This window comes from Arvicola amphibius, chromosome 15, assembly GCF_903992535.2.
Source record: "Arvicola amphibius chromosome 15, mArvAmp1.2, whole genome shotgun sequence".
NCBI classification, from domain to species: domain Eukaryota; kingdom Metazoa; phylum Chordata; class Mammalia; order Rodentia; family Cricetidae; genus Arvicola; species Arvicola amphibius.
The window spans coordinates 7,892,392-7,915,343 of NC_052061.1; the positions used below are offsets into that span (position 1 = coordinate 7,892,392).

At 48.6% G+C, this 22,952-nt stretch overlaps 1 protein-coding gene and 1 pseudogene across 1 annotated transcript in view; both read right to left on the bottom strand.

The window, feature by feature from the left end:
- Nucleotides 1-5,734: 5,734 nt before the first annotated feature.
- Nucleotides 5,735-8,575, bottom strand: LOC119802217 (annotated as a pseudogene).
- An 11,520-nt stretch (nucleotides 8,576-20,095) lies between these two features.
- The window catches only part of Fto (FTO alpha-ketoglutarate dependent dioxygenase), a 349,758-nt gene continuing 346,901 nt past the window's right edge, over nucleotides 20,096-22,952 (bottom strand). Inside the window, exon 9 of the mRNA XM_038312636.2 lies at nucleotides 20,096-20,419. Within this exon, the coding sequence (XP_038168564.1) occupies nucleotides 20,266-20,419 (154 nt within the window). The 3' untranslated portion in view covers nucleotides 20,096-20,265. The remainder of the gene's footprint in view (nucleotides 20,420-22,952) is intronic.

Here is a 22,952-nt window from a genome sequence, read left to right on the forward strand (position 1 = left end):
GGTGACGTAGTGCAGAGAAGGGCCTACCATGTATGCAGATTCCAAGAAGGTTCTGGAAGCTAGTTCAAAACTGGAGGCAGGACCGAGCATAGACCAGAGGTGGGTGTCTGGAAATTGCTGGTGGGTTGAAGGGCAGAGACAGGTAGGTAGGTAATGAAGCAGAAGGCCCAGCCTCCGAGTGAGCGTGTGTCCCGTTGAAGTGATCCAGTCCTGGGTCTTCAGAGGCCCAAGAGTACCCAAGTACTTTCAACCACTGTAAGGCAGGGGATCAGGGGACAAGAACCATTCTGATTCTTCTAAACGCTCAGGCCCTACTGGTCCCCACCCTAAGGGGTGGCACACATTAATGAATCAGAATTTGGAGCTCCTTTTGTTCTTCACACTCTGGGGGACCTTGGACCAGTCAGAGGGCTGATGAGGATCTCAGCCTCCTTTCTCAGAAGTGGAGATACTGGACAGTTCATTTTCTAGATCCCTCCGGCTCTGAGTTCCAAGTTTCTGCTCCAAAGTTCTGGAGCAAATATCCTCTGAGATGGCAGCTTAGTGGCTCTGGTCTCCTGTTCTGAGTTATCCTTTGATGACAAAGTATAGTGTGTTTTCCATTGCATCTCCTCTTTCTGCTTAGCCTTGAATTCAGAGTTGAATTTTCAAAGGCCTTGGATTTCTTGAGCAATGGCCGATGAACTCCTGCAGGAATGTCCTTGCATGCAATCTGATATCCCCGGCTGCCATCTCCAGGTAGTTATGTGGGAGACAGCCCATTCTGGAGGCTGAAGATGGACGGGCCCACAGGGAACCAAGGTCCAGCATTTCTGGACTCTTGGCAGCTCTGTGGGTGGCCTTTGAGACACAGTCTACTTTGGGAGGTGCCACTTGGCACTCATCCTGAAGTGAGTACCCTCCCACCCCCACCCCCACCCCTGCACTGGGAAATGGAATCATCCAGAATCCCATACTACACATCAGACACTTGGGAAAGTTGGCCAGTGGCTGGCCTCGATGCAGAAATTGTTACCCTGGCAATTGACTCTTAGAAAATTTGCCCCCACAAAGGGTCAACAGCCTTTGAGCTGGGGACAACGCAAGTGGGGCCTTCAGGAGGTAGCTTCCTCTCTGACAGAATCATCTAGCTTCTTTTTTAAAAAAATATTTATTTATTTATTATGTATACAATATTCTGTCTGTGTGTATGCCTGCAGGCCAGAAGAGGGCACCAGACCTCATTACAGATGGTTGTGAGCCACCATGTGGTTGCTGGGAGTTGAACTCAAGACCTTTAGAAGAGCAGGCAATGCTCTTAACCTCTGAGCCATCTCTCCAGCCCCATTATCTAGCTTCTTTTGCAGCAAAGTGGGAGGAGAGAGAAGGGCCAGCTATAGGACAATAGCTTTTGGATGGAGGGAACCCAAGTTCCATATGTGCCCTGAGCCACTGTACACAGGGGCTATAAGGAGAGCTGTCAGATCATTCATCAAGGCCATTGTCCTCCCTGCATGGCAGGGACCTCAAAGAAAAAGTGCTCCTCCATGACAGGAGGCAGAGCCCACTGGAGCTAGGAAGGGGCTAAAAAGCAAAGCGAGAAGCAAGAGAGGAGGAGCGAAGAGGTGGGGCAACAGTCTTGCGTTGCCTGTGCCAACACACAACCCCACTGTGAGAGGCAATCACCCTGTCCCATTCCCTCAGACCCACAGCTCCAGCTCCTCCTAGGAAGGTCCAGCAAAGTTATAGAGCTGGACGCTACATCTGCTGTCATCTCCTTTCCATCAGCCACAGATCTGCATCCTGGACCCCCGGTGAGGACAAACAGCTGCTCCCTCATCCATGTTCCAGGGGGCGCTGCCAAAGAGTTGTGGTGCCTCTGGTTGTCGCTCAGGGCTAACAGATGCCTTCTCTGAAGATGGAGGTGGAGTGGTTGGGGCCCGGCTGGGCAGATATCCCCCACCCTACTCTTGCAGTGCCATGTGTGTTGTTAGATGCTAGGGCCGATGTCACTCCTAGTGCCAGTAACATCTTTTGAGGTTTTATGGCTTCTCTAGCAGCTGTGTAATTGTACCATTTAAATAGGAGTGCCTACATCAAATACAGTAACCATACAGCAATGCTATAGGCAGACATCCATGACTTGGGGTGTGGCTGAGGGTGGGGTGTAAACGGAGACCATTCTTTCATTTTCTGGCCACCCAGACCCAAATAGTCACACAAAAACAATTTTAATTACCACACTGTTTGGCTAATGGCTCAGGCATATTTCTAGCTTGCTCTTGTTAGTATAAATGAGTACTTTGGCTGGAAGAGGGGTCATAAGGAGGGGTTTGGGAAAGGGTCAGGTGACACGTGAAGAACCGGGGAAGAGACCAAATCCTCTGGGCCACAACTTAGCAACTCCACCTCTTTTATATTAGGGTGATAGTCAGTTAGCCAGTGGGGATGGTGGGGGGCTGTGGGGAGAGTGACAGTTATGGCTTCATATGCACTTTGCAAAGAAAAGACCAAGCAATCAAGCAACCAACCAACCGACCAACACACACAAAAAAAAACATATGGGGAGAAACAGCCACCAAAATGTTGTTTCCCTTGGCAGCAGCAGGGCGGGTGGTATTTAAAGCAATCAGACAAACAAAATAAGTTGGAGGGCAAGTGCTGGAGAGAAGCAGACATGTCAGAACCCTGTGTGCTGCAGCAGGAACAGCATTCTGCTGGACCCCCAGCCAACACAGGATCACCATGTGACCTAGCAATTCTAAGTCCTACTATACACGCAAAAGAACTGGAAGGAGAGCAGCCAATGTTTGCACACACATGCTTTAGAGTGCGTTCTTGACAGCAGCCTAGGAGTTACCAAGTGCTCACTTGCAGGTAACAGAATGAACAAGGCATAGCACATATACACTGTGGAATACTATGCGGCCTTCAAAAGGAATGATGTCTGATACCTGCTACGCGGCTGAATCCCGAAGGCATGATGCTAAGTGAACTATGTCCAATGCAAAGGGACAGATACCCAGTGAGCCATCTTAACTCTTAGAGACAAAGGGCAGAGCCATGGTCTCCAGGGGCTGGGTTGGGGCAGCAACAAGGAAGTCACGTTCTATGGGTATAAAGTTTCTGCCTAAGGATGCAAAGTTCTAAAGATATACAGTGCTAATGGTTGCACAGCTTTTGTGAATGTGTTTAATTCCACTGAATCTGTATACTTAAAAAAAAAAAGAAAGGAGGGGGATCCTGGAGAGGGCTCAGCAGGCAAAGGGAGCTTGCTGCCAAGTCTGAGGACCAAGTCCATGCCCTGGAACCCACACTGTGGAAGAAGAGAAGAGACTTTCACAAGCTGTCCTCTGATGCCCATACCTGGGCCATGGCATGACCTCCCCCTCACCCCACCCCCATCAAATAAGCACCGAGAATTGGAAAAGTGTTAAAGGAAAGACGATATTTTGTAGTTGGAAACCTGGCTTCCTTTCTTTTTTCCCTAGGAATCTAGTTCTAGCCAGGGCCCAGGTTGGGATGGGGTTAGGCTGTGCTGTGCAGTGAGTAGCTCCAGGATCCTGACTCAGGCTTCTTGTCTATCAGGGTGTGTTTGCAGTTCATCATATCCTTCAGGGGTTCCTGAGGTCTCGCACCAGCACCCCAATACTTTCCGAGTCGCAAGGCACACAACATTTATGCTCAAGAATCTTTGACCCAGCTCGCAATACACACCTACCTTCTGCTCAGAAGGCAGAGAGCTGCAAGTCCTGGTGGACGGCAGCTTTGATTCTTGCAGGATCTTGTTGCTTCTTGTCCCCTAAGGAACACGCCAGCTACCTCACATGGTGGCTGAGACAAGCAAATGCTCGGAATCCACCTGTAACCCGGGACAGATGAGTGTCCTGAAGGCAGCAAGTCCCTTCCCTGTCCCACTGAGAGAGGGAACTCTCTCTAGCAGGTTTGTCTCTGGCATCGTAAACAAATGCTCATTCGGACAACAGATTTACAGCTCCCAAGGATGATACTTGCTGGGTCTCACCAGTGTGTCCAGCAGCCTCATTTCTTGTGTGTGTGTGTGTGTGTGTACAAACATGCATACATATATGCATGTATATATGTATGTATAATTATATATATTATGTATAATATATATTTACATATAATTTTATATATAAAATTTCTCTCCTATTTATCCCCTCATGCCTTGTGTTTCCTTCTCTGAGCTCATTCCACTGTTTTCCCAGGAACTTCATTCGTTTTAAGAACACTCCCTTCACTCACCCTGTAAGCGCGTGACGAATGCTTCCTGTATGCCACCTGCTCTTCTAGGTGGCAAAGACAGCAAACGGGACAGGCAGAAGCCCCTGCCTATGCAGAACGGTTGCAGTTAGCAACATGTGCGGGCGCGCAACAGTGAGGTGTCGTAGGACTTCTCAGATGATGGGTCTGTGTGACAGGCTCCGCCCCTCTGCACACTGTCAGACTGTTTGGGCAAAGCTCCCTGGCACCCTGGTGCCTGTCCACAGACATCCCTCTCGCTTGCTGTTCTCCGTGAGTGCTCATCAGCGCGCCCTGAGAAGATGCAGGCGTTCAGTGCAAACCATCAACTTCCATAAAATTTAGGTTTGGAGTGCTAAAAAGATGGATTCTTGGGTCAGAGAGTTGGTTCAGCAGTTAAGAGCACTGTCTACTCCTCAGGAGACCCAGGTTCAATACCCAGCACCCACATGGCAGCTCACAGCTGTCTGTAACTCCGGTTCCAGGGCATTTGACGCTCACACAGACATACGTGCAGGCAAAACACTAATGCCCGTGAAATAAAAATAAGTAAGTAATATAAAAAAGAACATTGGTTCAGAAAAGAAGATGGATTCTCAAGTGGATTTGAGAGGCTTGGTTTGCTTCTGACAGGGTTCAGGCAACAGATTGGTGGAGGATGTAGAAATGTTTCCTCTGCCCATTCACCAAGATGTCTGATGAATTAGAGACAGGAAGGTAAAATCATAAAACCAAAAACAGCAGAAGAAAAAACAAGGTTTTTTTTTTTTTTCCCCTCACAAAAAACAATTTGTGTGGAGCACTCGTAAGATAGAAATGGGATGCAATGATAGAAATACTAAGAACTCTGACTTCAAAAATCACATGCTTGAGTCAGGCGGTGGTGGTGCACGCTTTTAATCCCAACACTCAGGAGGCAGAGGCAGGCGGATCTCTGTGAGTTCAAGGCCAGCTTCGCCTACAGAGTGAGTTCCAGGAGAGCTAGGGCTGTTACACAGAGAAACCCTGTCTCAACCCCCCCCCCAAAAAAAACCCAGAAAGAAATACTTGTATGTAATAAGAGATATCATGTTATCATATATATGATAAAAATAATGCAGGCAGCATGGAAAGACAGTATTCAACAGAGGAATGATGTGCAAATATGCAAAAAGCTCCCACAAATCAATGAAAATGAATATTTTTGAGTGACAAAGGATACAAACAAGCAATTCACAAAAGCGGAAATTGAAATGGTCATAAAATATGCTTGAGGACTGTCTTCCTTAGCGTGGCTTTTTTTTTTTTTTTTTTTGGTTTTTCGAGACAGGGTTTCTCTGCAGCTTTAGAGCCTGTCCTGGAGCTAGCTCTTGTAGACCAGGCTGGTCTCGAACTCACAGAGATCTGCCTGCCTCTGCCTCCCGAGTGCTGGGATTAAAGGCGTGCGCCACCACCGCCCGGCTAGCGTGGCTTTCTTGCTTCCAGTGTAGATCATGCAACCCAGCCAGGGGGTCTAGCCATCGTCACTGTCACCTATAAGGCCAGCCCTCCTCTGTCTGCCATTGCAGGTGTCGGGGAAGCTGCAAGCAACAGGTTTATCTGGGGAAGCGAAGTGCTGCCTGAGCAGAGCCAGGAGTTTGGGATGCTGACACAGAGACAGGTGTGAGATGAGAGGCTGCTTTGGAGTTGACCCTTGACTGAGAAGCCAGTCAGGGTCAATGCTATGGATGATGGTCTAGAAGAATCAAGACGGAAGGCAGCAGGCAGTTATGTCCTAGAGGAAGTCATCCGGAGCACAGAGGAAGCGCTGGCAAGTCAGAGGGAGGCAGGATCCTAAGGCAGCTGCAGGGAGGAGAGTGAGGCAATGACCTTGTTGAGCTGAGGTCAACCCCAAGCCACTGACTGTCACTCAGAAAGGGGCTCACGACCGGAGGGCCATCGAAGAGATGACCAGCCTCCCACAGCCTCTCGTTAGCACCCAGAATGCAAAACCACTCAAAGAGATACCCACATCACAGAGCATCATTCCGTAGCCCAGGCTTGTCTGGAACTCTCTATGTAGCCCAGGCTGGATAGGATTTGGGATCTTCTTGCCTTGGCCTTTCCAGTGAGAGGATCATAGGGGTTCACCACCATGCCTGACTATTTTTCCATTTTGAAGACAGAGTCCTCCCTGGGTTTCCTGTGTGTTTTCCTGTGTAGGAGACAATAAAAAGAAATCTAGAAGTGTATGGAGTACTATTTGGGAAGGTATTCGACCCACAAATAAACCCAAATGAACTATCTGATGCCCTATAAAAAGTCTTTCAACCTTTTCAGACTTCTTACTGGGAGCCCCAGCGGCCCACCCCTGATGGGGTGCCCTGTGGGAGGCAGCGGTGGCTCACATCTTGGCAATAATCTTGGCACCTGCTCCAGAATTCCTCTTCTCTCCTGCCTTGACTACTGCTGAGGAACAGTGGGCCCATAGCAGGAAGAAAACAGAGCAGGCGGAAAGGATCGGCGCTCTCTAAAGGAAATAGGTCAAGACACGGCCAATTTCCAAATTTAAAATTATTTTTGAAAATTGTCCCTTTAATACAGGACGGTGCCGCGGCCGTGTGGGGTGTGGGTGTGAAACTTATAGTTCCTGAGAGACAGCTTCCTTAGATAGCCCCCAGTTTACCCTGGAGGTTGAGCAATAAATGGAAACAAAAATAATTGACCAGTTTCGCAGTTAGCTGAACCCAGTAGCAGCCGTTAAATAGCTTTCGCCTTCCTGGAGCTTGTGGTCCTCGTAAAGCTACAAGATGCGTTTCAAAGCTATGAATTTGCTAAATAGAACTTCATTTCCTCTTCTTATTAGAGGTAATTAAATTTATTAGACGTCAGTAAAAGCCTTGTAAACAGAAAATATGAATGCTTATAAAAAGTCTGCCCTTTCTTTTCAACCCAATAATTAAGATGCAAGGACGGAGCGGCTAATATCGGGCTTGTAATTTACGAGGTGCCATTCAACCCTGAATCCGAGACAGACTGCGGAGGTATTAAACACCGAAATGAAAATAATACCCACTGAAACGCATTATTTATTAAGTACATAACCACTCAGAAATAAACACGCTGCAGAAGAGCTTGGTGTGTCTGGTGGAAACAGTGTATATACATCACCTCCTGCCGTGGATAGATTACCCATTGAGTCAGATTCTTAAATCAAAGTCATGCTTGCTTAAATGCAAGCTGCCAGTGGCAGTTAGCAAGCCCGAACTCACTCCACATTCGCCTTGATGGCGGCTTTCAAAGGCACTTCAGCGTTACTGGTTTTAACCCTCTAGGAAGAAGAGAACTCCCCCAGCAGGCGTCTGGATGGCAAAAACAAGAAAAGACTAAAAAAAGAACAGTAACAATTAAAAAACTGTGATGAAACGTCAACCCCTGTATCCCAACCCCTTACTCTGGTGACTTAACGAAGACGAGGAGACCAAGGACACGTTGATTACAGCACATTTAGCGTCTTTGCCAGAAGCCCAGCAGAAACATGGGCTTGACACTAGAAAAAAACGATTCCGTGGAGACTTCACAAGCTGCATTTCATTGACACAGGGCTTCCTTTGATTTTTTTTTGGGGGGGGGGTGGGTGTCTGGTATTTTGTTTGTTTTGGGATTTTGCTCTTTGTTTGTTTGGTTTTAGGTTTTTTGTTTGTTTTTCGAGACAGCGTAAGAATCCTGGTTGTCCTTGAACTCGCTCTGTAGACCAGAATGGCCTCGAACTCACAGAGATCTGCCTGCCTCTGCTTCTCCAAGTGCTGGGATTAAGGGTGTGCGCCACCACCGCCTGGCTGGCTCCTCTGGTCGGTCTCTCCCCCTTTCCCTCTCCCCCTCTCCTCCTTTCCCCCTTTCCCCCTCTAGCTTATACAAAGTAATTTATTAACAAAAAATAATTTGAGAAGTCCTGTTCACAGATGGCAACCACGACGACCTCTACTCTCCAGGTGCTGTCAGAGAGAGTGGGGATTGACATCCTCAATCCACCCGGAGCAAGAGCTCCGGGGGCTGACTGGACCTCAGGTCCAGGGGCCTTGGTTTCCTCCTGTGGCACGGAGTTTGATATGCAGGGCAATGATACCCAGCTCCTTGCACCTCTGGGTCACGTCCTGGCAGCCAACATGGCTGTGTAAGGAGAGGACTTTACCTTCATTCTACCAGTCACCCGGCAGATGGTTTCCTTGCCAAGAAGACCGGCAACATGGACAAAGGTGTCATTGAAGGATGCAAAGATGTGGCAGACACCAAATACATTCTCTCCTTCAGCCACTTGAGGCCCAGGGCTGATGACTCGTTCTTCCTTCTTTTCCTTCCCCTTGTGAAGCGTCATTTCTGAATGTTGTCTCCAGACTCCTTCACTGAAAAGCCTCCTCTGGTCTTTTACGAAGTTGAAAAATTTAAACTTGGGTGCCAGTTTGTCCATCTACTTCACTCTAAAACCAACGTTGGTAGCTTCTAGAATAGTTAAGAAGCGGCCTCCTGGGGCTGGAGAGATGGCTCAGTACTTAAGAGCACTTGTTATTCTTGCAAGGGATCTAGGTTCGAGTCCCAGCACCTACATAATGGCTCACAACCATCAGTAAGCCCAGTCCAAAGGGATCCAACAAGCACACATGGGGCACATACATGTGAACCAGCCTCCCTTCACATATCTGTTATCCGCTTGAACGGGCCTTGTAGATGCAGTCCCTCCTCCAGGTTCATCCTTTCTTGGTATTGAGGGGACTGAAGGCAACCGAAGCCTGCCAGCTGGTAAGATACGGACTTTCGAGCTGGTACCTTCGCTTCATTATTTAGGACCAAAAATCATCTCCTTTTATACAATAACATGAAGACAGAAGTTATTCTCCCCACTGAACTACCCTACCACCCAGCGCCAAAAAACAAACCCAAACAAACAACAGCAACAGTACTCAGGATCAAAAAGCCAGGTTACTGTCCACAGTGAGAGTCAACACGCCTGAGCAAGCGCCATGGATCATGCTGGCTTTCAGGCATTTTCCCTTCAAGCAACTCTGCGCTGTTAGGGCCATGAGCAGCCCCGCCTTGCAGAAGGGAAACAGAGGAACCTAGAAATTCATCAATCGCCCACAGCCTACTGCTGTGCATGAGCTTATAGCAGGGCCCTGGAGGGGGAGGTGTGCTGCATTCCACATGCAGTGATCCCACCACTCTGCAGCAGGGTGCTCCCCAGGGCACTGCGTCAAGTTTTATAGGAAGTTACAGGGCTAGGGATGTGGCTGAGGTCACGTGCCTGCCTTGGGTGCATAAGGCGGGGTACGATTCTCAGCATTGCAAATAAATAAATATTTAGAAACAGTCTGTCTACGTGTGAGAGCATCTGTGCCATGGGCTTCTCATCAGCAACCCAGAAGGCCCAACACAGTTGCACACTGCTAGACGCTCTGTCATCGCTGTGGCTAAAATGACAACCACCACTCTAGGGGTGTGGCGACATCTCAGATGGATTATTTATATTTTATGAGAATGGGTGTTTTGCCTGAATGTGTGTCTGTGCACCTCATGTGTGTCTGGTGCCTACCAAGACCAGAAGGGGGTATGTGACCCCTGGAACTGGAGTTCCAGAAAGTTCAGCGTCACCGTCCGAATGCTGGGAATTCAACCCAGGTCCTCTGGAAGAGCAGCCAGTGCTCTTAACCATGAAGCCATCTCTCAGTATAGTTTGAATCTGTGTGGATGGCTAACGTATGATGCTCTCTCTCCTCTTGCTTAGGGGCTCCCTGCTGATCCTCTTTGGCGGAAGGTCTGGAGAGTCACTCGCCCAGTGCGGAGCAGATGGTGCAGAGCAGAGCAGACAATGCCATGCCTGTTCGTGCTTAAAAGACACGCGGTACTGCGGACCAGCCTTTTGCCGGTGTGGCTGTCTCCATAGTGCTGTAGTCCTGCCCAGGGGCTCTGCCCCCGTGGTGCTGTGGCTCTACTTCCTGTGGCACCGTGGATCTGTAATCTCCACCATGTCCCTAAGTTCCACCCCGTGCTCCCCAAGATCTCTGTGTGCAACGCGGGCATGGTGCCCTTGCGCTGTTTGCCTCTCTCGCGTGCATTTGCCTAGCACAAGTGACCTACTTCTCCAGTTAAATATTCCCGGTGTGGCCGCACTGTTCCGATGGCCTGGTGACTCAGGTCAGTGGGGTCTAGAGTTAGTCTTGGGGATCTAAGCCCACCCCTAGCAGAAACACTGAGCTTCTCCACTCTATGTGCTCCTCCTGGCTAAAGCAGCTTTATCTTTGGTAGTTTTATCTCTGGAGCTTTGCTGGGTCTGCGTCCATAACCTGAACACCAAGTGACATGGCCGAACCTTCACCCCACAACAGGGTTTTGCACGTTCCTTCCTGGGTGCATCCTCGGCCCTGTTAATTCTAGATCTAACCAAGACCTTCTGTAGCCCTCTCTGTCCTGACCATTGACAGGGTTCTCCTCTCAGAAGCATGGATATTCATAATAATGTTGACCATATATGGCCCAGTACCATCGGCTCTCAGCCTTATTTTCTTACCCCTACCAAGTGCCTGCCATGATCATGGCTACCTTACCTGGCCCTTTGCCAGAGTCATGGGGCAATGTGGGATACGGGACGAAGTAGGTGCTGTGGGACACGTTTCTGGACTGGACAAAGGAATTGGGATGATTTCAACAGCCCTGTACATCACAGACAGAAAGTCAAGGGGAGGGCAGGACTCAAGGGCTTCTTAAAGTAGGAAGGGGCCAGGTTAGTTTGGTACCATCGACTAATAAGTCGACAAGTATTTATTGAGCACCGTTAACTCTCAGACAAAGCTGCGCCCCACCCCGGAATGTTAATTCTGTTGAAGGGCCTTGGGGATGTGAGGTGAAACGTTAGTGTGGGACGGGACCAAACAGAAGCAAACATTTGGTTCTGTAAGCTTGCCCTCTCATATCTGAACGTTTAATATGAAGCCCACATTTGACATGCCATGTATTCCGAAACACTTTGACACCAACAAATGGAAGTAATGAACACGGTGACTTCCTGTGACCCAAAAGCCACGGTGGAAAGAGAGGGCATTCCGGAAGGCAGATGGGGCAACCTTGGCAAGCCTGAGCACCATGGAGGCTAAAGCACTCACACAGGGCACCGTGAGGTCAACAACAGGGCAGCGGGGAGCGAGGCTCATTTTCCAGGGCTCATTCCAAGTGAGCAATTTGGAATCTATAAATCTAAATCTAGAAGATGGGGGCTTTCAGGCCTGACTACTTGGTTCTGGACAATTGAGTGGTGTGCTCTTCCCTGGGGAAGACTGTTCCGCCCACTCCCAGCTTCCTCAGCTGATTGCAGTTCTTGGTGTAGGGTTGAGGCTTCCTGGGCTTTGCCACGCCCATTTTAACTTGTCTCTTGTTCTTGTTCAGCTCGTGTTCAGGCAGTCATGTGGGTGAGACTATATGTGTATACTGTACTTACATATTTAGGAACATGTATGTATAGACATACACATGTATATATGCATACATATATGCATATAACAACTGCTGGGGGCTTCTGAGTAGCAAAGTCTAGCCCAGAGTTAGAAGCAGATATACATTGCATGTCGTGTGCCATAGCTGTAATCCCAGCACTCAGGAGGCCCAGACAGGAGTATCCTGAGTTCAAAGCTAGCCTGGGCTACAGAGCAAGCCTCTGTCTCAAAAGAATAAAACAAAATAAAGAAACACTTACCAGAATCCTCCTCCGAAATAACACAAAAAAGTAGCAGCTATGTGTGACTGATCTTCATAACAACACACTGCCAGCCCTGGATGCCACAGAGCGCAGGAGCTAAACACTGCAGAACGAGATAATCGACAGAAGCATTAAAGTCACTTGAGTTCTGGCAGCCAGGGGTCAGGCTTCAGCCTGCTTATCTGTGGGACCTCCCCCAACACACACACACACACACACAAACAGACACACAAACAGACACACACACACATACACACACAGAGAGACACACTGACACACAAACAGACACAGACACACACTCTAGTGGGGACAAGCTGTGTGGTGCAGGAAGCCAGGGTGGCGCTCTGCCCTCTTGGCATGACCTTTGCTGGTGACTCTCTTCCTAGCTCGGTTCACTTTAATAGACCTAGCCCTCTGTCTGCTCTACTCCTTGACGACTCTTCATTGCCCTCCCCCATTCCTTGGTGTTGAGTATTTTGGTGCAGCTGTTATGAATATATCATCATAATTTACACGCACCGAACAATTCCTACAAGCTGGGTATCATGTTAACGACTTAACACACACGATCACAAGTGGCCTACCAATCCATCGAGCTGGTCGTTGGTCAGCGCTGTCTGCTTTAGGCCTGTATTGAACATGTGAGGATCTGTGGGTCCCACCCACTCAGTTCTGTTGCCATAGTGAGAAGGTAGTCACAGACGATGTGAAAACACACAGTGCAGCCGTGTCTTAATAAAGTTTTATTTGGTCAACACACTCCTGAGCTGGATTTAACTGAGAGCCGTGCTCTTCTGACTCCTTCTGGAAATTTTACTTTTGTCTCTTTTGCTTGCTCTGCCATTCATCATTTTGTGGTACTGGGGGGGCAGGGTCAAATCTAAGGCTCTGCACATGCTGGGCAAGCTCCCTCCCAGTGAGCCGTATCTTCTCTTCTTTATTTATTAAATGGATATTTTAATACAGGGTCTCTTGCAAAGTTTCTGAGGTTGGCCTTGCATGTTGCCCTTCCCACACTGGCCTGCTGAGGAGCAGGGATGACATAGGTTTGGGCCACCGGGCTCAGCTCGGATGTTCTAAATGATCAACCTGGCTTCTTTGAAGTTTGTCTTCTGAATCATGAACACACATCTCAGTGGCTGACTCAGGCAGGAAAATCTTACCCAAGCCCATGGGCATTTGTGGCTAAGGAAAAAGCTATTGATGACATACAAAGTGTTTCCCAGGCTAACAAAACTGCTCCTTGCTGAGCCAGGATTGGGAAGAAAAAGAGGCCATTCCAGTAAGGGACCAAGAATCACTGTCTTCAATAGAACACAGTTTTGTGTGGGAGGTTGAACTCAAAAGGATTGTTCCTCAATTCCACTAAACACCAGAAACTTGAAACCTGATTTATATCACTCATCTTAAATAACCCAATTCCCCTCTGGGCTTTACTTGCTTCATCTGCAAAATGGGTATGGTGCATAAACACTTATGCCTGGGGTACATGCCCTTGAAAATAGGGTGAGGTTCCTTTTGTGCCAAGCTGCCTCTTTCTGCTTCTCAGGCCCTGTGTCAAAAGGCAACAGTCAGGAAGCAGACAGGCAACGATCAGGAAGCAGACGGGCTATTTGAGAAGGTCAGGTCTCAGGCTCTCGCTGCTCTTGTGTTTACAAAGGAACCAATACGTGTCTGCTAGATGGATCCATTTTAGTAAAGGAGAAAGAACTGTTCGTGCCCGCGGAACTGGCAATGTGGTGCTCTCGAGGCAGCTCTGAATGCTTCCCCTCTCCCAAAGACCTTTCAGCTCCACAGGCAGGCAGGATGAGGGTGTCCTCCACACAGCCACAAGAGTCCCTGGGCACACTGTCCCTATAGAGGCCAGCATGGAAATGATCAGACAGTGTACCCAGCCAGCAAAAGCCTGAGTCCAGGCTCTCTACAGGAATGCCACTCCCTTCTGCACACACAGCTCACTCAATGGGAACAAAGAATGGGAGAATTTTCTGGGGAAAAGAAGTACGAACCCCACCCAGGCTAACCTCTTGGAACTGCACCAGGGGCCACATGGCTTTGAAAACTATCCTCAGTGCCTTCTGGTCAAATGAAAGTAAGTTTCTCACAGAGGGCTGGAGACAGCAAATGGAGCCGGAGTCATACACAGTTAGTTTCAAACTTATGTTGCTGCTCACAGGGAGAAATCAATGTACAGTATATTAAAAACAATCACTGCAGCCCTTAAATGATCCGATAGTTTAGCTTTGAATGCATTTGAGCTAATGGGGGCTTTAATGGTTTCTGACAGATCATTGCATTGATCAAGGGGCATGTATGAAATACACTGCCTACTAAACTCTGTTTTGATTTTGTAAAAAGAAAACTAAGCATCCATGGTAAACAGGGTTTGATTGTTCACATAGTCCCTGGGATGCCTCTCAGTCTGATCCTGGTTGGGAATACAGAGAGGACAGTGGGAATCCTATATACCTGGCTTGCCCCCTTCAGAGCCCTAATCACTGTAATCAAATGCAACTCACTGTCAGAGGGGCTGGGGAGTGGGGAGATGGAAGGAGGGAACCGGGGGCCCGGTTTCCATGATGGGTGAATTACCAGTTGCGGCTGTTGGGGCTCTGAAAAACCGATGCATCCCTTGTGGGGCTTGGAGGTTGCTTGTTCCCCATCCTTCATTTGAAGGGCAAACTGGGGTTATCAGTGGGGGACAGCCATTTTGCCAGAAAGTAAATGGAAACACATCCACCTTCCCTGCATGTTTGAGGCTCTAGGATAATTGGATGAGGAACGGAACATGTCTGTTCTCAGCTTTGGTGCTGTCATAGGGTGGACAGAGTTTGAAGGGAAAAAAAAAGCAGGAACAGCCATTAGCATCCCCCTATGGCTGTTTGGAAAGGTGGGCTTGCTGCTGTTGGAGCCTCCACAGTGAGCCACATGCCACTGCCTTGCCGGGTCAGAAGCAAGAAACGTTCTGGGCCCTTAGCAACAGTCTCTAGGGGGAAGGAGTTGCACAGATCCCTGGGGGAAGGAATTGCACTGAGCACAGGGCCAGGGGGTTTAAGCACTATGATCCCCTTGGTTTATGGATGTTCTTGTGTTTAGAAGGACCAGAAGGTCACTACAATCTTGGTACCATGAAGGGTGGCATGGTTGTTGATTTTTCCCCCTTTACATCTCTGTATAACTATAAATAAAACTCAGGGTCCCCACATGCTAGGCAAGCGCTCTGCCAGGAGTTACCTCTCCAGCTCCGTGAGTGATCTTTGTGCGTCACCAAGCAAGACTATACATCACATGGACAATAGCCAAGAGGGCCAGATGACCTGGCCCGGTTCAGAACCACTGTACGTTTGAGAAAGCAGCTCTCCTAAAGGGGCCTTGTACTGGTCTAAGGCCAGCACGCTCCCACCTCTGCAGGCCGAAAACAAAGGGGAAATCCAGGCTGCAGGCCCTTCGTTTGTACTGGTGCTGGATTAGTCAGTAGCTTTTGTAAAATTGATGAATTTTGTCTAAAGGCAAGTGCCGACAGGCGAACCGATCTGTATCTGCTGTGATCCATTTAGCCCGACACATATGTGCGGGCGAGCTGGCTCACCTCGATTGGCTCAGGGCTGATGAAAAGTAAATGCGAACCAAGTCGCGCACTGCGTCATTGGAAAAGAATCACCGAGTCTAATGGCGGGGAGTTAATTAATGCTTCCCTCCCCTGGAGCGGGCTGACCCTGATCCTTAGGCACCCGAGTCAATAAACAATTGTTGTACACAGGCCATCCATTAGAAGGTGAGGCAGGAACGTTTTTAAGCAAATCTGAAATGGCCAGGGGTGACCTAATCCTGCCGCAGTTAATAGCAGTATGAAGAAATCATTTTTCAGGCCATCTCATTTAGAAGAAGTTCCAGGCCATCTGCTGAGAGAGAAAAAAAAAATGAAGTTGTGACGAGCAACTGGGAGAAACATATGCTGGTGGCATTCTCCTCTAAGCTGTAAGTAGCTGCACTCCCTTCCTTGGCGGTTATTGACTATCGGCTGGGGCGTCGTTGATGATAGTAACTGACATGCACTGAGTGATTACTGAGGTACGGCGGGACTCGCCGACAGCGCCAGACTGCAGGGTGTGGGGCATGGCCAAGTGCTAGCCCACATCTCCATCTTCCCCCACTGGGTCAATGGAGATTGGATTTCAGAGAGGTAAGCCATCTGCTTGAGTCACAAAGCAAAGACTTGGACGTTAGGTGACTGGGTTCACAACAGCTGGTACTTCCTGAAGACCTGTGCGTGCCAGGCACCGACGGCAGGACTTTACATGCATGTGAACTTGCATGCCCTTCATGACCTGCTCGGGCAATAGACACGTTACTCCACCTTCCGTTCCATAGACGGGAAAAGTGTGGAAGGAGCATGTAGCCTTAGGGCACATATACGCAACTAATACAGACCCAGAAAGTCTGTACCCTGAAGCCTCGACTGCCACTCAGGACTTAGGTTTGGGGAAATCAGATGGCAACAAAATAGACGGGCAGGTGTGCGCAGGAACACTAGCTTCCAGTGTCGGAAGATGAAGACTAGATGTCAGAAAGAACCCACGTTGGCAAGGCTCTAAGGGGAAAGCAAGCTTACGGTGCAGAAAGGAGTCAGAGTAGGGGATTACGGGTGTAGCTGCTTGCGGCTAGACTGCAGCCAGGGGTCTCGCGGAGACATTCTGCTGGTTGCTGGATAACAACAGCCCCCTTCCTGGTGTCACCAGCATGTCCTGGAGTCTATCCAAATCTATCGGGGTGTCTCAGGGCTGCGAGAGTACTCCTTTTGGCTGGCAACCCCCTGAGGACAGCCTCCCAAACACAGCAGCTGCCCTGGGTGCCCTTGTCCCCTTTCAGAAGCCATTACAGCAGGCCTGCCTTCTCTGTCCTCGGAGCTGCCGACTCTCTGCGGCTCTCCCAGCAGTCTCAGCGGCAGTCATTACAACCCGCCTGCGCCTTCCTCCCTCTTTATGGTTGTCAAATTGATTTCACCACCTCGATACCTATGGCTCCCAATGAAACTTAATTAAAAATACCATTTAATCACAGAGTAACAAAGGCAAACTGGATAAACGGCATTACCACTTCAGCGCCTTTTAATCCGCGCCGCTTCGCTCCATCTGAACCTGTTTGGATGAGAATTGCCTTTTCAAACCAGGATCCCCTTGTCTTCCACGCACTCTCCTCTGACAGATCCCCAGAATAAACAGTATTTAGCGTGGCATGGATCCAAATGTATGCAATTTGCCCAGTGGTAAAATCAGCCTTAACTAGAGCAGGCAAAAAAAAGAAAAAAAAGTTGCACTGGAAAATACCTTCCTTGGAAACGTACACAAAGCCTGCACCCCAGCATTAGGCAGGGCTCATGCAATCTCATTTCTGGCACCCCTCCACTCACTTAGTGATGGATTTGGAAGCTTATTACTAAAATTGTGTCACAAGCCATGCCATGACCCCGTTCTTTTCTGTCTAGAAAACTCTTGTCAGGCAGGAGGCTGCTGGTAAGAACAGGAGTGGATGGCTACTGTGGGCGCTGCTTAGTGTGGACGCTGCATGCTGAAGGTGGCTGCTTGCATCCTTCCCACCACATGGGATTCCTGGCTGCCAAGACACTCTCCCTGGAACTGAGCCTGTTCGTCCCCGTGACCCTTGGGATCTAGGCATTAGTTAGAGAGACTGTTGAAAGCATAAAATATCTCATCAAGTTGCCTCTACCTGTCCTGCGTAAAATCCTCCACGTTTCCCAGGGAACACTGCTTCTGTCTCTGCTCTAGTGGGATGGCAGGACTCTCCTGTCTTTCTCTACCTGGGCCACAAAAGCCCCTTTCCTTCCTTGAAGCCACCTCCAAGGGCCCCCAAGCCTTGTAGTCTTTGTGATTGCGATCCCTCTCCTGGAAAGGTCTTCCCTACTACCCCTGGATAATCTTCTCTTCTGCTTTGGGTCACTAGTTCCCCTCCACACCCCACTTAGATGTTTCTCTTCCAAACACAAGCATCTAGAATGATCTTGTCACAGTATTGGTTTCTTGTCTATCTCCCCGTGACAGTATAAATTCCTAAGTGAGTCACTCTGTAACCTGGGCCTCCATGAGCCTTAGAGTCCCTGGGAGACAGACACTGGTGGTAGAATCTGACCTAGGGCTCCCTACACTGCTGGAGTCTGAAAAGAGGGAGGTCAAAAGCTCCTGAGGGTGATGCATCTTTTAGACCACTTTTCTCAAGTGAGCTGTAACCTGTCAGCCAGGAAAGGCTGGTAGGAAGGTAGGTAGGAGCAACTGATGTGAGAACCACTTCCATCCACCCAGCAAAGCCCCCCCCCCCCCGCCCCAAAGCTGGTGTAAAAGGAGAAAAGCACAGACTCTTGGGCTTCTCGTCTTTTAATTCTTTATTGTGTAGGAAGGGACGCACACAGCACAGTGGAACGAGCAGACCACGAGCACAGTTCAACAGGAGGGACACGCACCGAGCACTCGACGCTAATGCTTTCTACCAAAGGGCATTGGTAAGCAGGTTTAGAGAGCTGCTGGGGAGCCTGTTTACAAAATGATAACAAGGAGTAGAGCAGGCTTGCAGCAGAGCATAGAGGTCACAGCCACTGCCAAGCCACTGCCATGCGAGGATGGAGACCCAGTATGGGTGCCCTGACTTCTAAAGAGAATGCAGAAATTCTTATTCTATGTGGAATCTCCCGACTAATAGTTTTGGCACTAATGGAATAAAATATAGAAAAAATACCACGGGGCCTAATGACCCACAGAGCCAGATGGCTGGGGATGGTGGTGGTGGGCCTGCCTGTGACATCTGAAGCCACCTACACCTTACTGAGGTCATTTCCTCTCCACTGTGTCAGTACCCTGTGAGAATGGACCTCACTCTCTACTGATGAGGAAGTTGGGACTCATGAAAAGGGGGGGGGGGGCAAATCAAGGCCTAAGAGACTTGGGTTTCCGTACCAGGGAATCCCAGCTGCTGTCTGGTGGGTAACTCTAGGCGGGAAGGAACTTCAGATGGAATTGTGGTTGCAGCAAAAATACTGTTGTTTACGGACCCTCCATATGCACGAGGACCCGACTCATACAAGAAAATTGGGCTGAGGGAAGGGGCTGTTGTCAACATATCTGGGGCCACCAGAAGGTCCCAGGCCAGCAGAAAGATATGTGGGCCATGAGACACAGACATCAAAGGGCTGCAGTGGGGTAGGAGGACTGCCACTTCCAGGCCAGCTCACATAGCATATCGGATGGTTAGCGGTATGCTAGAAATTGCTTCAGGTCTCTAGCTCGTCACGTCACCTAATCTTCAAGCTAGGAGTCGGTACTTGCAATACCTCCCGCCACACAGATAAGAAAACTGAGACACAAGGGCATGCAAAGGTCACAGTGGGGAACGTAATCCTGGCACTCTGAAATCTGAATTCAGGCTTGACCTCTCCCCATAGTCTCTGAGGCTCTGGCATCACTGGGATGGGAACCCATGCCATCTGCCAATACCTATGAATGGGGAAATTCTAAAAGGAACGCTAACTCCATGAAATAGTGTCTGCAGGGCTGTTCTCTGTCATTGGATCAGGGAAGCCCCGTATAGACAGGATGTGGCTGTTTCCTTCCTCTTCTTGTGGGTAAGCACAGGGCTCACAGCCCTCACTGAGCTGTGTTACTGTGCCGCGACTGCTTTGCATTTCTGTCCTCCATGGTTACAGCAGCAATTGCTGCTACAGTTAGAAAACCATAAGAGGGAAATGCCTGTCGTAAACCTGAAACCCGGAAACACCCAGATGTGTTGTTTGAACCTGCAGTCATCGCACCCCTGACAGGCATGTGACATATGGCCAGGGTACGTGAAGAAGGGATTTGTAGCTACAATTGAGCTTAAATTTAGGTCTGTGCGGTTACAGTGAGCTAGTAACCACCATCTGCGGATGAGAAGCTGGGGTGACTGTCTCTGGCTCTGGGGTTCCATGCCTGGGTCTACTCTTTGTCTCTGAGGTGGCAAGCCCAAGAGGAAAGGAGACGATGCTTAGCTCATTCCTGTTGCTGCCTTGGGGACAAAAGGGCTCCCAAGGGAGAAAAAAATGAGTGGGCAATATTTTGTGGTATGTGTGTGTTCTAGTTTAACACCAAATCAGACTAAAACACTGTGTGATTTTTCAACATTTCTGAATTTCTGGGCTTTATTTCCTAGCTGTTCTGAGTTGGAATCCAGGTCCTATAACCTACGGGGTTGAGAGGCATCTACACTACCCTTGTCCAAGGTTCGGGGAGGAAAGCCAAGGACATCTTTTCCTTCGCCTCCTACGACTTGTGCTTCCTCTAGGCTTTTGGTCCCAGAAGCTTGGTTCTGAGCTCTGAAAGCACCTCTGTGAGGTCAAAGGGCAGAGGCATGGAAGGATCATCCTTCTCCCAGTAGGGCCGGCAGTCTGGCTTCTGATTAGCTGGTAAGTTCCGGACGATTCGGGACTGGCACCTAGGAGAGGAAGAACAGCGATTAATCCACTAGAGGGAAAGCCCAGGAAGTTCCAGACTTCTGGGAAACGTGGAGAATAAAACTGGCAAAGGTTCCAACAGCAGCTGCTGAAGGTGATGGGGAAGGTGAAGTGGGAGGAGGTGCTCGCACGGCAGCGAGCACACATTTCTGAGGAAAGCCTGTCCCGCGCAGGGTTGGAGCTTCAGGTTTTTCCAATTCCCACAGCTGTATTATCTCCAGTGGTTTCGGAGAAGCCAATCACTAGGGAAATTGAGTTACTCTGCCTTTAAAATGGTGAATTATTTTTTCATTATCTCAACAGTTATTTAAAGTGTGTGATTAAGCCATTATCAGATTTAAATGTTTGTGGGATTTCGATGTATTACTAGATTACTGGGAAAGATTAAATTGAATTTACTGCATTAAAACGTCCAAGAATAGATTAAACAATATTACAGGCCAGGATTGACTTTGGAGATCCTGGAGATTTACAGGTGTCCCAGCTTGCTGGGCTCAGAAGAAAAGGCACTCCAAGGAGAAAGAGGTTTATAAGGATATATGCAAATAGAGGTTAATAATCATTTCCGCTGATGAATAGGTGGGGAAACTTCCACCAAATTAAATTAAGAGGCTAGCAAGAGTTAGTCCCCGAGGAAAACACTTAAATCACCGTTTTTATTAAATGGATTATTCATCAATAGTAGAGAAATTAATTATCATATGCAGCTAAACTGTAGCCTGGTAGGAAAAAGTTGGAGTGCCATCCTCACATCTCGGAGGCCCTACCCTCTCTGGGAGTCGAGCTCCTTTCAATTGGGCTTGGCAAATGCTTTGGTTTCCGTTCTAGTTATCTGAAAAATGAGGGTCATAGGAAAAAACATGGGTGTAATAAGTAATGAATGATTTCTTATAGGCAGAGCACATGCACCAAACCTGTGTTTGCAACAGCCGTGTAGCCTCTACCTCTGCCCTCCCCGTCGTTGTCAGCCAAAGAGTGGCCACACCCACTCCCAGTCATAGGACTGGGTAAGACCCTCATGGGAAGACATTTCTTCTCTGGGGGATTATTAATGGGGAGGAGATTCCCGGGGGAAAGCATACTTCAACTTTACACCTATTTTCGCATGTGGTTAATTGCTATCCCGGCATCCTATGCACTCAATGCGTTGTACATTACACGTAACATTCCAATATATCTTCTGCTCTCCGCATCAGACCCTGATAATAGCGTCTGTTAACACGTACTAAGTACTATTATGTAGCACATCACTTCATAAATAATAAGATTAGCTGACCTCGGGGGGCCCCAAGAAGAGTAATGTGTTTAAATGTTCTCATTATTTATTTAAAACAAGAATTAAAGTAACAGAAGCAGCCCCTGACAATCCTCTTAGCATAAATATTCAACTGTTTGTGCTGATAAGCACATGCGGCGCGGAGGGGCAGAGGGCACGCTCGGCAGCCTACTTCATAATAGGTGCTGGAGCCCATGCTGCTTGCTGTCGCCCTTCTCGGGGTGCGTCTCTGCAGTTCCTGTGACAGTCTCTAAATCACTTGAAAGAGGCGAGGGGGAAATTAATATTCAAGGGAAGCTGCGACTAATTACAAAAGGACCCGGTAAAGCTTTTTAAATTGTGCTTTCTCTCGACCCCGGAATCGCAGAGTAATGCTCAATTTACTGGGTAGGGAAAGTTATTCCAAATTGAGCATTTCAATCTCACAGTGGATAAATTATCCGTGCACATATTATCCTGCTTGGCAGATTAAAGGGCTGTGATAAGTGTTGATCCACCTAGAATATCATAAGGTTTGTAAAAAGTCAATAGAGATGCTTTCTCAGCTGTCAAATGGTTTTGCCTCCTCACTTTGAGAAAGTACTAAAAATATTCAGACCCATGGCAGAGCTGTGAGCATGCTGGCCTGCTTCTGGGCAAGCGGCTTCCCAGCTTGCTGCCACTGTTTTCACCAAGGATGGCTGTTGAGGGATCTACCTGGCTTCATAAAGACTCCTGGCAGGCTTGGAGATTTTATGTGTGTGTGTGTGTGTGTGTGTGTGTGTGTTGAATTTCTCAGGGGCCCAATTCAGCTATATTAAGATTGCTGTAAAATTCCTCTCTCAATGGCCAGTACTCCTTGCTGATCTCCAAATGCCAGTGAGAGGGATATGCAGGGTGCCATGTTTGAGAAGGGACTCCTGCCCTCTCCAGCTACACAGTCTGATTCGGGGTTACAGCAAGCTGTAGAAGGGGACAAGAAGGGACTGAGAATGATCTGGAGGCCTGAGCCCTTTCAGCTGTTATTTTTATGTCTTGTTCAAATCACCCCTGTCTGCTGGGGTCTCAGTGTCCTTAGATGGCAGCATCGAGGGTCATGGTGTGTTGTTCTCTGGAGATGCGGAGGGACCCGTCATTTGGGAAGTTCTTTATCATATGGAGCTGTGGGTCCTTGTCTCTCTAATGGTGATAATGGGAATGAGAATAATGACAATGGTCCAGTAGTTCCCGCTATCTATGCAACGTTTTCAGTTACTCAG